The 17007-nt window shown below is 36.5% G+C and overlaps 1 protein-coding gene across 4 annotated transcripts in view; it reads left to right on the forward strand.

The window, feature by feature from the left end:
- Positions 1 to 6143: 6143 nt before the first annotated feature.
- Positions 6144 to 17007, forward strand: part of LRRFIP2 (LRR binding FLII interacting protein 2) — a gene marked incomplete at its 5' end in the record, with an annotated part of 47695 nt that continues 36831 nt past the window's right edge. For all 4 annotated transcript variants that reach the window (XM_080340459.1, XM_080340460.1, XM_080340461.1 and 1 more), the window contains 2 exons: positions 6144 to 6233; positions 16027 to 16113. In XM_080340459.1, coding sequence (XP_080196585.1) covers positions 6144 to 6233; positions 16027 to 16113 — 177 coding nt within the window. The remainder of the gene's footprint in view (positions 6234 to 16026; positions 16114 to 17007) is intronic.

A 17007-nucleotide genomic window follows, 5' to 3' on the forward strand; every position in this document is an offset into this window, starting at 1 on the left:
GGATGGAACCAGACTCCTTTCAGTGTTGCCCAACGATAGCATGAGGGGCAACAGGCACAGATTGAAGCACAGGAGGTTCCATCTAAATATAAGGAAAAACTTCTTTACTTTGAGGGTGCCAGAGCACTGGAACAGGCTGCCCAGAGAGGTTGTGGAGTCTCCTTCTCTGGAGACATTCAAAACCCACCTGGATGCATTCCTGTGTGATCTACTCTAGGTGAACCTGCCTTAGGAGGTGGGTTGGACTAGATAATCTCCAAAGGTCCCTTCCAACTCCAAGTATTCTGTAATTCTGTGAAGTGGTCCTGCATTGTTTGTATGATCTACTCAGTGACTCCTTCGTTTTAGAGAGACTTGCAGATGATTTTGGCTTGAAATGAGGAAAGCCTAGGACCAATTTTATCCCTCTAAAGTACCAATGCTATCATCAAACATCTTTGGAGATGTGTGGGAGTTTTTGTTACAAATTTACTGTGAGATTAAATCAACACTTGTCTGGTGAGTTCTTCAAACATTCATTGTGTCTTGACTGTAAAGTGGTGTAATTAAATATATTGGGGCCCAGAAACAGTTATCTTCTTAATATACATCTGATTCTTTGTTTATTGTAATAGCTTAGCGATGATGTAAGAACAGATGAAAGGTGCTCTAGTTGTACAAAATAGTTTGACGTACGTGACATGCTTTTTCCATTGCTGTGCGTTACTTGGGCTTGGAGATGTTTACCTTAGAGTATGGAATCAGTCTTACCTGAATTGAATTCCTGGCTGTAGCTGAACACTTTTGAATAGAAGACAGTTGTGTGAAATAGGTGAAGTGTGAGCTTGTAGCCCTGTACATCAGTATTTCTGGTGAACTGACTCCAGAGGAGTGTAATTTTTCTATTTGTAATGACTCTTGTTGTCTCGGAAGATGACGTAGTGCTTTAGCATGTTAACTTTTAGAAAGTGCTGTTTAAACTGAACTCCAGCTAGTGAGCATCTGTAGAACATGTGAAGGTCTAGACTTTCACATAGCACACAAGTTATCATGTGTTTATACCCAAAAAAACCTAGGTTGGTATCATATATAATTTAATACCTCTGGTACATAATGCCAGCAGAGGATTAGAAACCAGTAACGGATTTGATACTGTGATGTTGTTTGTGTTTTTAAGTTCCTGCTGTGAAGGTGTGTGGTGATATGGGTCATTACAGTCTGGTAGTGTTACAAAAAATTATGAGAGATACTTTCTGAAAAAAGTAATCCAAATTTATTATTGTGAATGTCTGGAAACTAGGTAACATGGAAGTGTATGTAATGGACAATTTGTGTTTATACATTATGTGTCCTTGAAAATAGGTTATGTAAATAGTGCTGTTAGCTTCCAAAGATTATGAAGTTTGTGTATGTGTGTGGTTTGTTTTTTTTTTCTTCTTTTTGGATTAGAGATGCAGACTTAGAGCTGCTTTAAGGGAAGAGGTGAAGGGGCACCTCCCAAAGGGCCAGGTGGAAGCAAGTCTTTGGAAGCCTAGCAGCCTGCTACCTCAGCAGAGGGATAGTCAGCAGGAGTCATGTCAGCTGATGGCAGAAGCAGCAGGTGGAGAAGGCTCTAAGGGGTACTCAGGAGAATTTGTCCTGCTTGCTTTTCTTCGTTGTACTGTGACTGTAGCAGTAGTAGAAAAGAGTGTAGGAGTGTATTAAATTGGTAATGGAAAAATATCTTAAATAGTTGCAGCTTATTACTGAATGTGGGTTGTTACCATGGGGCTCTCTGTTTGTTTCATTTAAAAATGGAGCCTCAATATAGTAGCAGTGTTTTGTTTGGTCATATGTGTTTTTTGTTTTGTGGTGTGGTTGGTTTGGGGGCTTTGTTTTTTTTTTTTTTTTTGAGTTATGCATAATTCTTTTGCAAAATGACAGAAAAAGCTGACAGTGTAAGAAAAGATGGTTGTTTCATTTTAGAATAAACACTTATGGAAGATTCTTTTGACTTTTTTTTTTTTATTGTGCATTCCTGTCATTTTTCACAGTGCTCATTATAGTACTGTCATTTCCTCATATTTTAAAATCACATTTGATTTCTTAGTTTCTTCTTGGATCTTCATCATTTATGGTAGCACTGATTATAGAAGAGTTCAGTAGTGTTACACTGCTTCTCTGAAACCTACAGATGCTTTATGTTGTGCATTGAGAGATCCTCTGATGAGTGACCACTGTAAGAGCTTTGTAGATGCTACTTGTCACTGATGGTAATATCCTGTGTGTAGTGCTTTATTTTGTGGAATAATGGTATATCCAAGTGCAGCTGTTAGCAGCAGACAGGCAGAAAACTCATACTTCATAAAATAAATGCCACTGCTTGAAGTTTCATTACTGTGTGATGTCTTGGAATGGTGGTAAATTGTGAAGACTGAGGAAGGTCACCAAAGATAGCTTGATGGGTCTGGAGGTGCCTGGTAGTTCTAGAGGGCTGTAGGATATGTCAGTACAGTTGCTATCTTGCATTGCTCTAAGTTTACCAACAGTAACCAAGTGTGGTTACACTTTGTGGTTCCATCAGACAGCATGATGGCTTTTTGATTGTCTTAACTGGTGACTTTCTGTTCATCTATAGCTTCATAGCACCAACAAACTGAAGGATTTCAACCACATCTAAGGAGTTGTCATTCTATTGCGAAAACACCATGATGAACTCATAAGAAGTTGTATTTCTCAGATTTTCAAATGGCAAATAAACTGCAAACATGCTGCTTTAAAGGGGTAGATTGTGCAGTTGTCAGCCTGTACTGGACTCACTGTCAACTATCCAAAGAGTAACTTTTTCTTTCTTGAGGAAGCTGACAGGAGCTTGTCTGCTCAGAGCAGAAACTTTGTGCCAACGGTTTTTGAAGTGGGCCATGATTAGAGATGAACAGGTTTTTTTTACAAATGGAAACACTATTCATGAGCTGCAATAACTTTGCCTCCATCATAGTAGTAAGCACTATAATCTCTCGGCAGACAGTAATTGCATGCTTCTCTCAGTCTCTGCTTTTTCCCTTTAATGTTAGGCTCTTTTACTCATATTAGCAATTAACTCCTTTTTGCAATAGTTCTAGTTTCAGTTAGAATTTTCATTCAGAATAAGACTAAATGAATCCTTAAAACTATTGAATTAAAACCATGTTTATTTCCTTCTGACACTCTACACACAATCCTTTGTTGGGTCATGTTCACCTTGTGATCATGTAGCTTCTTTTCTTAGGTGTTTTTTGCACCCATGGACAGTCATGCTATTTCCAAAGAGTGTACCCTCATATAGGGGCATTCTTCTGGGGAACACACTTATGTTAGTCTTGTATAATTTTAACTCAAGTAAAGTAATATATTTTTAGTCTATGTCCTTTTATTTCTGTCTCTGCTTTAGAGTTTGCTTTGACATAACACTGAAGGTTAGGTAGATAAGATTGTGACTTCCCATGTTATTCTTTCTGCTTTTTCTCAAATGTGACTGCTACTTCTGCTGTTTTGCAATATTAATACCTCTGGCTTGTTTGTAGCTTTTTGTTGCTAGAGCTGCAGTTTCATGAGACAGTTCTTTAAAATTGCTAGGCTGAGTTTTCCCCTGTTCTTCTGAGCACATTAATTTTTAGAACTTTGTTTTAATTGTGGTTATGGTAGCTTCCATGCCTTAACGCATCAGCAGTATTTATTTCTTGAAGATCAAGTGTTCATTTAACTTATGAAGTATATTTAAGTTCTTTAATTTCAACTTCATCATAATTGCATAGCACTCCTGCTTCTTAGATCTTTCTTTTTAGTTAGATATCTGAAAAAGCTTTTGCTCTTTGTAGTGTATTTCACAGGTATATTTGTTAGTATATTTAACATTTGTGGAACTGTCAAACATCAAAGTAAACTACTACTGTAGGCTTTATCAGCAACCTGTGATTGGTTTGCTGGCGAGGAATGGGGTTTTTATCCTGCTTCTTAAATTCATTCTCCTTTTTTATTAATGTGTTTCTAACATTATTTGTCCAAGTAACCTTTCTTCAGATTTTTTCTGTTAGATTTTTAGACTGTTTGATTTCAAGAAATTCCAGCCTTCCTCTGTGTTAATGTTCTCCTGCCCCACTGGCTTCATTGCCTTTTTTTTTTTTCCTAATGAATTAAAAGAATTTAGCCACTAATTTAAATTGAATTGGCTTATAACTGAAATTGATCACACAGAGTGTTGGTTCATATTCTATAAAATCTTTGGATTTCGTTGAGAAAATGCTTAGTGCTATGTTTTGTTTGTTAAGAGACAGATTAAAATTTTGTGATGAACCTAGGTATTTATGTACTCTAATATCGTGAAATTACATTCAGGTGATATTTTAGAATTAATAACTTCCCAGTAGTATTCTTCTGTCTTATCACATGTTCAAGATATCAGTTTTCAGCAGCAGGGGCAGTTATCGCTATTGCAGTATTCTATAGAACCTCCTTTATGATCCACTTGATTCAGATATTTAAGAGTCTGTAGCAGCTAAAAACGCTAACTTTGCAAGTGGACAAGTGAAACCGCGAGAAATTTTGCCTGGGACAAAATCTGGAATTCCTTCTCAGGATTAAATGGTTTTACATATTTAAAGAAATAAACTGCTGGTTTGTGGCTTTAGACTTGAAATGCGGAGGCTGCTGGCTTATTTTCCAGTATTAATTGCGAAACTGAGGCTGATTCTAGAGCAGGGCTGTGCTTTTCTGTTGTTGGATCAAATATACAGAGGTTGTCTTTACACAGGTGAATTTTAATTATCTTGTAGTCTTACTTGAAAGAGAAAAGGAGAGTTTGAGTCTGTCTATTTATAGCCTGTTCACACTGCAGTATCTGAACGCCTTGCATGGGTGTGATGCCAAATCCACTGGCACAGACCCAGGCATCAGAACAGGTGGTGCCATTGAAGGTGGTGAGTGACAGGGCCTTAAATTGTAATTCAGCTTCTGTTTTATGTAAGACGGGTGACATTTTTTTCTAGGAAGCCCAAAGAAACAAAAGAAACCTTTAGTCAAAAGATAATAGGAAGAAGAGTAGATAACAAAACTTGGGGAAGAGATAAAATTTATATATGCCTAAAGTGACAATGAATGAGAGGGAACTTGAGGGATTTCCTTACAGGCTTTTCATTTTGTTTGGGGACTTTAGACGCTTCATTTTTTTTGAATGAAATGCAGCAGGATGTCACATAATCAGTTGTATAATACAACCTGTAACCCAGCCCTACAGTAAGAAATAAACATGTTATGGATGTGACACAGGAATTCTGAACAATAAATGCAACAGATTATAATGTACTTTCCTTTTATTATCTTTAGGAAGGCCAGTATAACAAACTGTTCTTTGTGTGGTTGCGTTTTGGTTTCAGGTTCTCTTTTGTTATTTTCTGTGAGAATTCTAATCTTACAGCATATATTAAATTCTTCATAACATGCAGTGAAATAATTTTTCCCATAATTAGCAAGCTGTGGAAGTCAGGACATTCTATGATTCTGTGAAAGTTAAGAGGGTGATTTATGTATTATTCTGGATATATCATGCTAGCATGTTTCTTTTTTCATTTCCCAAATTAGAAATCTTGTTAGGCGAAATAATCTTTGTCAAGAAACATTGTGTAAATAAGCCCCATTTACCTGCTTAGATGCTTTGAAAAGTTTCTGTCTGCTGAATTTATCTTTTCTGTTTTAGAGAGAGCTCTAATGAATGTGTAAGTTTAGTTCTTGAACCCATTGTTGAAATGAGTTTTCTTCAAGTCCATAAAATTATATGGATACTTATTTTTAGGAGATGCGAAAAGCAACAGGGTATTTAAGTATCTTCATTGAGCTAGGAACAGTTCACAGTTGTGTGTAACCTTGAAGCTGTAGATTCTGTTCAGTAGAAAAACTTCACTGTATGTGCACCTTGTAGGATGCAGTGGTGTTCTGTAAAGCTGTCACAAGATTTAGTGATAAGGTTTTCCCAGAAATGTAGCTGTTGGAGAAATGTGTGCCAATGGCATGTGGGTTTCTTGAGTATTATATAGCTAAATAATTGGAAAGTGTATTACATTTTGGGATGTGGGTTGTTTGTTTTTAATTCTGGATCTGAAAACTGAGCTTTTTCATGTCTGTTTTTGCAGATACAGGACCAGAGAATAAACATGGGAACTCCTGGATCAGGACGGAAGAGAACCCCAGTGAAAGACAGGTTTTCTGCAGAAGATGAAGCTCTGAGTAACATTGCCAGAGAGGTTTGTTAACTTCAAATTGTCTTAAATTCAGAAATACTGGCGAAACAAATCTCATTATCCAGAAAAAATTAAAATTAAGCTGTGCATTAAAAAGTGCAGTTAGCCAAAAATGTTGATAACTAATACCAACTAAGAGTATTTTTGATAAAAAAAATCACATTTACTTAAATGTTCTCACAATGATACATTAATTGTATGATTAATGTAACTTGACAGGATCACACTTAAAGTTTAGCAGATATTTCTACAGATATTTGTATGATTCAAATAGTTGTTATCTAAAGATAAATGAGAAATCCAGTTATCATCTCAGGTCTAAAACTAAAAAACAACATGATTATCCCATTGCAGTGTATAGTATTCTTAAGATAGTAAGTATGGTGTATTGGTGTTGAATAAGAAATAGTCATTATTAATAGGTATTTGTCATATAGTCTATTTCAATTGTAAAACCACGTTTCTTTCAAAAAAAAGCTTAATACATACACCATACCAGGACTCCTTAAGGGAGTTACCATGTGAAAAATAGAAAGCTGAAGTTAACCAGCCAAATATGCAAGTAACAAGAAGTTGATACAAAGGGCAATTTTGTATACAAAGGGGAATGTTGTCCCACCGGATATAGGAAGGAGGCAGCTGCAATTTAGTCTTACAGATGTCTATTTCGACTTGAGCTTTTCTGGGAGGAAATGCTGTGACTTGGAAACAAAAGCCTTAATACTGTTTGTATACAAATGGATGCAGAACCTTTGAGCTACACTATCTACAAATCTGTTAATCCGAGTTGATACAAATGAGTGCAAAATGCAGATTCTGGTTGGCATTGTAATGTAAACTATTGTCTATATATATGTGTGTGTATAGTATATACACATGCGTGTACACAAGATGAAATAGATAGGTGATAGGTCTTCGAAAACACAGCTTATGTGTGCATTTTCAAATGTTTTCATCATAGACTGTAGGCCAAGGGAGTGTTCTGCCAGTAAAAAAATAATTTTCATTTAGTTGGCAACTTTCCAGGAAGCTATGGTTCTCACCAAATCTAATGCAGATATGTTCTATGTGGGGCTTTGAATCATGTACAGTCTCATTCCTCAAGTTCCATCTCACATTTTGGGAGAAAACAGTTAACAAAGGAGGAGAAATCAGCCTTTAAATTTTTTTTTGAGTATTCTCTGTGTGGTTCCAGTACAGTAACATCAGCTTGCAATGTAGCCTAGAAAAAAAAGGACTCAATACCAAGGTGTTATAAGTATTATCTTGCTTTAAATTACTGTGGGGCTTTGTTCTCTTACATTGCTAACTGTCTCAATTAAAATTTGAGCATGAGTATAAATTAAGCAAAAATGAAGTGGTGTTGTTTTTCTCCCCCTTTTCCTCTTTCCCTGAATGCTAAATGAAACTAATACTAGGTCTTACAGCTAAAGATGTTATCTCACAAAGAAAACTGAGTTGAATATGTCTATTCCAGGGATTAATATCTATTAAGGCTTCCATACTCCTCTGTCAAAAATGAACTGGAAAACAACTTGCTGAAAATCTCGTAAAACTTGTGCAATATTCTGATATTAATCTAAATCTGATGTCGATAACTAAAATCATTATGCTCATCAGTGTATCATTTAAGGGGTAGGCATTTAATTGTTTCTTTAACTAATTTGTCTTAATGCTTAAAACTTACTGGAATTAAATTGTTCTAAATGTTCCTTCTGATTTTTCTTATCAGAATTATTTTTCACTTTCTAGTATACTGGCTTTTTTTTTTGTATTTTGAGGGTCACCTTTTGTGGCATGTTAAGAACAGAATTAAATGTATTTTGAAATAAAATGGTTTGTTACCTCTGCATACATGTTTTCAAGGCTGTGTACAGCACCATTTCTTCTTTTGTGTTGCCATATCCAGGTTTCACTTTAAGAGTCTCAAATTGTTATCCAATTTCAAAATAGTGTGAAAAGTTATTTGTCATCCTGAACGCTGTATCACCACAATATGTACTACTGTTAGGTTGTTAATCCCTTGGTCTGTGTAGGAGAAGCTGGCTTTCAGATCCCATGTCAGACAGCAGCTGTTGTCATTGATTTGGTAGCTGTAATTCATGCTATTAGGCACCTTATTCTAAAGAGAACTTTAAAGAAAGGGAACACATTTCTCAGGATATAACAGCAGAGTCCAGTGAACAAAGCTATGCTCTGTCTTTAACATCTGATTTTAGTGTGCCACACATAGGCACTATCATTTGAAGCTGGGGAAAATTTTCTGTTACCATGCTCACATAGTGCATGTCAGTTCTTACTGCATGAATGTATGGAGTAGGCATACTTTAACGTTCTGAAGCCATTATCTCCGCAGTGTGGCTTACTTATCTTTTTATTGTCAAAGGGTGCCTTGTTCCTCAACTTCCTCTTCTGAAATTACCTTTTTAGCAGATGTTATTAAAACAGTTGAGTTGAGCCCTGTAATCCATAAGTCAGATGTTTTGTGAGAAAAACATCCCTGAAAGGTGTTCTAGGTATCAAGAGATGGTAAACAGAATATGCGGAAACAAAAGGCTGGCACTCAGGATGATCTGCATGGAAAAACTGCATAGAAATGCTCTGGAATTCAGAGCAGTCACAAAATGGTGCTAGGAATTATCAGATTTTTTAATACTAACAAAGGCTTAGTGCAGGGTATGAAGTTTCAGAGTTTTTTCCTCCAAAAGATCAGATTTCAGAAAGCACTTGTCTTGTTCTTTCTTATCACTCTTAATTTGACAAAATTGAGATTTCTTTGTTTTATGGGATGCATTAAAATAAGTTGTGGTATCTTCATTTTGGTACCAACAAACATCTACTTTCTAGTAAACCTTGTGTAAACAACTCTTGGGTACTGATCCAATAAATTAATTTCTACGTAGTCATTTTTCTGCACTGGTTGAATCTGATGTGTCATCACAAAAATATTTAATGGAAGACAAGGGCACTACCATGAGATCTGAGGGATTTGGTCAAACTACTTCTTCCTTGTGAGGTTTCTTCCATTTTCTCCATCTTTCCTCTGCATCAGAAGACTTTTTCCTCAGTTGCTTGTGTCTCCTCCCCTTCACTTCTTGCAGCACTAGCACTGTTACGTAGAGACTTCTCTTAGCCTCTTTTCCTTGCTGTGGGAGTTTGCATTGAGGCAAACTCTTCTGCAGTGCCTCTGCATGGAGCAAGGCACAAGTACGCTAAAACATCACCGTTCAGTGAATTACTGTCTTATTCCAGGAACTTCTGAGGGACTAGACCTCTTTCTTTGGGGCCTACTTTGTATTAGATTATCCTTACTGGCATTGAATTCCATGTGCTTGCTGAAACTGAGGAAGAGTAAAGGTGATGTGCATATCAAGGGACAGGGATCTATGCGTCTTTCTCTGGAAGCATTGCGCTCTCCATATTATTCAGTATCTTAAGTGAGATTAGTTGCAGTTGATCTGTTTGGAAGTCTTACCTTGGTACAACAGAGAGGATTACCAGTTTATCCTGTTTGTTTCGAAAGCTGTGGGAACAGGTATAGGTCTAGTGTTCAGGTGTTTTCTGTGAGCAGTAGGGGGACTCTGAGTGTAAATGCACCCAGCTACATTAAAGTGAAGTATTTGCAAGTGTCTTCTGATTATAGCAAGGCTAATTTGAGGGGAGTTAATCTCCTGAAAATATAAAGAGCTCCTTTATACCACCTTCTGGTTCCTTCTCTAGCTGTTATAATGGATTCTGAAGCTGTTAGCTCTCTGATTGAGAAAGAAGGTGGTTTCTTCTGTCTTGTTCTGACTTTCCAAATAACAGGGATTGTCTAGTATGACTTCGGTCTCCTATCAAGATTAGGTTCTTATGTGGGAATCCTTTTTGTTTAACAAATAGCTAAATAAATAGCAGTTGAGGTTCATGTTCTCAGGGTTATATTCACAGTCTACACTGGATACAGCTGATATGATCTCAAGATCTGTTTTCCCTGTTCTTTTGTTGTGGAGATTCTCTGCTTCTAAAGCTGTTTTGTGGATGGAGTATCTTCAGCTGACATCTGCATCTCTGCTTCATTTGTCTTTGTAATTTACAGAGAAGCTGTTGTATTCATTTTAAATATTCAGCAGTAACCTGTTGTCACCAGGCCTCTCTTATGATTGCTTGAGACCTCCTTCTCCAAGACCTGCCTTACATGCAGGGACAGAGGTTTATCACTTCTGTGTTCTTACATTGACTTCAGTTCAAATTCAGATATAATGAACATCATGCCAGAAAGTGAAAAGAGTCTGACTCTTGTCATGTCACAAGCCTCAATTGGATAAGCAGCAGTTTGAAGGAACAATCAGGATTTACATTTTATATCTTTTCTTTCTGTGTTTGCATCAGCAACCTTTCCATTGTTCAGGGCTGAATAGATGACAAAGAACTGGAGTCCGTGGACAATGCATTGCTATTCATTTCCTTCTTGTAGCATCTTGTCTGTAGTTTTTCAGGAACCATTCTCTTGACTGTTTTCATTTTATAGCAGAAGCCTGGAAATTCTTACGAGGTGTTTTCTCATGTGAGAGAATAAGATTAATTTGGATTTAAAATTCACTCTCTAATGACTCAAACTTTGGGTAGTGTGTTGTTCTTTCTTAGGTAAACATGTCATGTTACTTAATTGCCAGGGTAGAAGGAGCCAAGAGTTCAATATTTGAAAATGTTTGAAGACTGCATAATGAATTTTTAAAAAGTTAACAACATAGTCTTTGCCATATTGAATCTGTTCAAAGTTCAGTGCATGTTTCTCTCTGCATACAGCTTCTGCTTTTCTTGAGAAAGCAAACAAAACCCCAAAGAACCCCATGCTTCTACAGAGATTGTAGATGCTAGATTATTTTTGAAATTGTTTTAATAAGAGATCACTTAAATATTTTTAAATCAAACATTTCTACTTCAGTATTACTTCAAAATTTTGTTTGCTGTTGTTTTCAATAGCACTTTTTCAATTCTTTCAATGCCCCGTGGCAGCGATGGAGTTTGGGTACCTTGGCAAGGGCAGCTGGTACCCTCGCTGTTGTCAGCTGTTGGAGGGAGGAAAGTCTTCCTTACTAGGGCCTCTTGCCTTGAAAATTGCAGGGTAATAACCCAGCATATCCCTCAACAGAGAGAGAAATGAATTATGCATATATGATAGCCCGTGGTAGCAATAATTCTAATTTTTCAACAAAAAGCATTCCTATTTTGTCAGAGGTGAATAACAAATTTTAGTATAGCCTGTGTTTTATCCTTATGAAGCTTTTATGCTGAATCTGATCTAATTAATTGCCTTCTCTACAGTATAAAAATATAAATCAAAATAGTATTGCTTTCTAGTGAATTCCTTCTTGCAGGCAAGGGGAAGGAGCAGGATGCCTGTCTACAGTACAAAGACAGATGTTATGATTCTCCTTGTTCAACATGCATGGAAGCTTCTACCATATCAATTCCATGTACTAGTATGCTTCTTAACTTGGTGAAAAACTAGATGGTTGCTCTGAAGAGACTAAGAAAAAAGCACTTCAGAAAGGAGAGACTATAGGCTCAATCTTTACAAAGACATTCAAATTAAAATCTGGTCTCTTTCCCTTTCTTCTTTCTTTCTTGACAAAAATATCTTGGATTTAACTGAAGAACTAAATGTTACCCTTGGAAATTGAGATAAAATGGCTTGGAAGGTTTTAAAAAAATTGTGTAAGAATATGTATTTAAAAAAAAAAAAGGAAAAAATGGAGTAAGCAGAGATAGTTTTCTAAATGTGACTGTAAGTAGTTGTTAGTAATTGGGTTTTAGGTGAAAATAAGCAAACTGACCATGCCATCTCTAATGGAAGGAGACCATTCTCTTGCTACCCTATATTTACTAAACATATGCAGTAAAAAAACTAATCAAAGTGAGCACTGCTTCAAGGTAGTAGCTTAACTGTGTGAAAACAGTAAGAATCATCATGTTCTTCTAGAATGAGATGCTGTTCATGCAGGTGCAAAGAAGCATTTTTTAATTTTTTTTTTTCTTCTCACGTGATGCTTTTTGGTACCTATTTTGAATGAAGAAATCCAGAACTCAGTGGTGAACAGATGGCTTTGTTTTGTTACCCAGAGCTGAGCTAATAACCAGAGAAATGCAGATATGGCACTTGGTTTAAAAATCACATATTTGTCCTTAAAGTAAAGGGTAAAAGATAAGAAGTAGAACCATGGAATTGTTTTTGTTGGAAAAGATTTTTAAGAACATGAAGTCCAGCTTTTAACCTAACACTGCCAAGTCCATCTCTAAACCATGTCGCTAAGAACCTCATCTAGACATCTTTTAAACACCTCTAGGGATGGTGGCTCCACCACTTCCTTGGGCAGCCTGTTGCAATGCCTGACAACCCTTTCCATGAAGAACTTTTTTCCTAATATCCAATCTAAGCCTCTCCTGGGGAAACTTAAGGCCATTTCCTCTTGTCCTGTCACTTGCCACTTGGGAGAAGAGACCAACACCCTCCATGCTACAACCTCCTTTCAGGTAGTTGTAGACAGCGATAAGGTCTCACCTCAAACTCATTTTCTCCAGGATAAATAGCCCCAGTTCCCTCAGCTGCTCGTCATAAGACTTGTGCTCCAGACCCATCACCAGCCTCATCACCCTTCTCTGAACTCTTTCCAGCATGTCAAGGTCTTTCCTGTAGTGAGGGGCCCAAAACTGAACACAGGATTCACGGTGGGGCCTCACCAGTGCTGAGCACAGTGGCACAATCACTTCCGTACCCGTGCTGGCCACACTATTCTTTCTTGAGACAAGCCAGGATGCTGTTGGCCTTTTTGGCCACCTGGACACACTGCTAGCTCATGTTCAGTTGGCTGTCAATCAACACCCCCAGATCCCTCTCTGCCAGGCAGCTCTACAGCCACTCTTCCCCGAGCCTGTAGCGCTGCCTGGGGTTGTTGTGACCCAAGTGCAGGACCCAGCACTTGGCCTTATTAAACCTCCGTACAATTGGCTTCAGCCAAAGGATCCCACTGGTCCAGATTGTACTGATAAGAGTTGTATGAGTGTGTTCATATACAAAAACAATCTACAGATTTAGTTATTAATCCTTTAGTCTTGAGGGCCTCTTCTTTGTGTTTCTTTCTACCCAATCCCTTTTCTTACAAATGTCTTTTCTGTAGTCCTCTATTTCCTTTCTTCACCACTTCTCTGAATGAATTCTGTGCAAACTTGTTGTATTTATACCTAATGATGAATCCTACTTGCCCTTCAGAATATCTAACCAAGTGATTTATTTCCATTTTAGCCACCAGTGTAAGTGTACTGGTATGGCTCTAACAGGTTTGGATACGTCATCTCTTATTTGCAGTTGAAGTGTTTGAGAAAATTCAGCTATTGCCTTCCTTTTTAGCAGCTGGTAATTCCCTTTGGGAACTTTTAAAATAAAGTGTCAGATTTGCTAGATTTTAGACAAGACACAGTTTAATTCTCAGTTCAGGAAAATAGGAATTTGGTATATGACTTTTTAACAAGCTGTATTTCAATTATATGACTTTGTAATAAATATATTAGTTATTATAAAGATATGTGTGTCTAAAGACTGTATAGAGAGCAACGACCAGTTAAATGGAAATCAAGGCTGTAGTGGCCTATCTGTAGTTTTCTAAGACTGGAATTTGTTTGATGCAACCTGTACTGACTCCCAAGTTCCTATGAGCAAAGAATAGTGATGTATTTAGAATAGTCTTCAATTCAAATAGTAATGGAATTAGAAAAGTGTTGTAACATGATTCCTTGTCTTTTTGCTGTGTTGTTTTTTGTGGGTGTTTGTTTGTTTTGGTTTTTCCAAAACAGAAAAAGTAGCTTAGAATTCCTTTCTGTGTTGGTTCTGTAGTCCAAACAGCTTCATCATTTCAACTCTGTTCTCTAGCGAAAGCTGTTGTGGCACTGTATTTGCCTTAGCAGATATTTTAAGACTTTATCTCAACATAGCTGAAGAATTTAATTTGCGAAGAGTTTGTTAGTGGAAATTGTTTCATAACTTTCATGGGCTTTTTTCAGTAATGCAACAGAGTGAACAACAGCACCCAGGAAGAAAGTGATGTCCTTTTGAATTATGGTTATTTCTCTGTTACTTTTAACTTTGTTTTTCAGTTACGTAGTTATCAAATTTGAGTGCTCTGTTAATAACATGGGGTCTTATCTCTAACAATTTTACTGAGAATAAAGAATTATTTGTTATGATGGCCTTTCAGATGGTAATGTGATTTGTCTCTTGCTCTAGGGCTTGCTGAAGGAAGCTCAAGACCTGCGGTCTCAGTTAACTTGCCAACTACTTTGCCTTTTTGAAATTGTGTACCTTTTAGAGGAACCTGATTGCTCAGATTAATAATTAATGTAATAGCAAACTTTTTCTAAAAAAAATTCTATAAGAAAAAAAATTATTTATTTGAATTCAGGCACCCATTTTATGACTAATGTTTGTAAAATTCAAGAGTTTAGTAAATTGGGAGAAATGGAGTTTCCCTTCTACTGTAGGAATGTGAAAGTTAGATCTGTGGCTACTGGACTAGGACAGAGTGAAATGTGAATTGATTTTCAGCATGAATCAGTAAACAAATGAACTTTCTATCTTTTGCAAGAAAGCCTTGCCAGAGTCTAAAGGCTAGATGTGTGTATCTGCTGATTTACAGGCAGAACTGAACCCAGACCTGTCAGCTGTGTGAGTCCTTTCTCTTTCTGTGCTGCATATACATCTGTGTCAAAGAATCACTTCATCTGAGTATGCAAAATATAGAAACACAATCTTAATGGGAGTCATTTGAAACCAATACAAACTGTTTTAAGTAACTTAAATGAGGCTATAATGTGTTTGCCTTCCTTCTTGTCATGGATAGGTATCTTTGTACTTGTACTGTAGTCATAATTTAAACTTTTTTCCTGAAGCACAGTAAAAAACAGTTATTTGCAATTGTCATGAATTTTGTAAGTTTCTAATACTTTACATAAACCTGTGCTGTGATGGTGGAAAAAGCAGAAAAAAATCTCTAACCAAAGGCAAAACTCCATTGGATTTTACATTTTTATGAAGTTCTATAAAATTAGATGTTTTGCATGGTACGAGTTCTGAACTTTTGGGTACTGATATTTCTCTTAAGTTTTTAAGCAACAGTAGATAGACAACAGGAAATCTTGATGGAAAACCTGTCTTCAGTGGCTTAATATTCCAAGAATTTAAGAGAAAATTTTCATGAGCTCATTTTACAAACATGAAAAAATGAGCATGTTTTCCTCAGCTATTTGCTTTATGTCAAAAATTATTGCCTCATAATTACTAACTGATTAGATTTGAGGTGGCATTTAGGACCTGAAAGACAATGTGTTTCTTTTTTGATTGAGGCTGGATAGAAAGCAAAGAAAATACATAGTTGTATATACCAATCACCAGGTTTTGATTATTTCTTTTTTTTTTCTTTAATATCTGTGGCCAAAGATTCTGCAGCTGCATTCATACCAGTATAAATCCTATGCATAGGTAGAGTCCTGTTAAAGTCTGCAAGATATGAATTTTTTGATTTAATGATAGTAGTATTTATGAACTTAGTTCTTTTATCAACACGTAATTCTTTGGACTTGTAATGATATCTGTAAAGACTTAAGTATGTATCCTTTCTGAAACTTCATTCACAGAACTCCAATTTCTTTACTACTTATGTATTGTGATGTTAGAATCTTAATGTGTTTTTGTAGAAAGTGCTCAATAATATCTTCACAAAAAATGTGGGTTTAATTTTCGGTATTTTCAATTTGCTTGTAGGCGGAAGCCAGACTTGCAGCCAAAAGGGCAGCTCGAGCAGAAGCAAGAGATATACGTATGAGAGAGCTGGAGCGACAGCAAAAAGAGGTAGTGTAAATCAGGAATTATTGCAAGTCTTTGCTAAATTCTTAATATTTTTCTGTACTTTTGTCTTTCGGTCTGCTAGTATTTACGGCATCAGGCAACTATTAGCTTCTTTATCTTCCCCCAGACCCAGCTCTTTTCCCTTAGGTTATCTGAAAAGGCAACTTGTTTGTAATTACCTGTGGATGGCACCTCACAAAATATTGATCTGACCATTCATTTTGAACTTCCTAAATAGTTGCACTCACTTTGTGGGAAAAATCTGCTATACAAAATAGGCTATTAGCACTCTTGCTTTCAAATTAAAAATGTTTTTAATGTGGTTTCAAATTCTAGGTTTACAGACATCATCAGGTGCTTGGATGTTTTACTTTTAACAAATGCACTAAATTCAAACCTAGCAATAAAAATTGGACAGAAATGAATCTAAATGTTTAGATATTTTAATTGTCAAGGCTTTCTTATTACTGCTTATTGGATTTTAAGTGAGCAGAAGGAGAGAACATAATGACAATGTCCAGAACTCGGGCTTGCATAAATAATTTTGCACCAAGAGGAACAATTGTCAGCTTCTAATGTGAAGTTTAATATTGTCTGGCTTTGAATTACTACACTTGTGGCTGAGTCAGCTGGTGACTTTTGTGCTTTTATAAGAGTTACTTAATACAAGGGGCAGTTTCTTTGCTTGTTGTTGGTGTGCAAGTGGTCCATGTAAATATGGATAACTGACAGCACAGCGTAAATAGTAAACATATACCCAAAACGTACACTGACTAGTGTATAGGATAAACAGCTATGAAAAAGTAGAGAATTATTTTGCTCTACTTTCCATGTGTAATATACTTAGTAATTGGATAATTTGGATTTGTAACTTTGGATATACTGTTTTCAGTCAGT

Source organism: Nesoenas mayeri, assembly GCF_963082525.1.
Source record: "Nesoenas mayeri genome assembly, chromosome: 2".
Lineage (NCBI taxonomy): Eukaryota > Metazoa > Chordata > Aves > Columbiformes > Columbidae > Nesoenas > Nesoenas mayeri.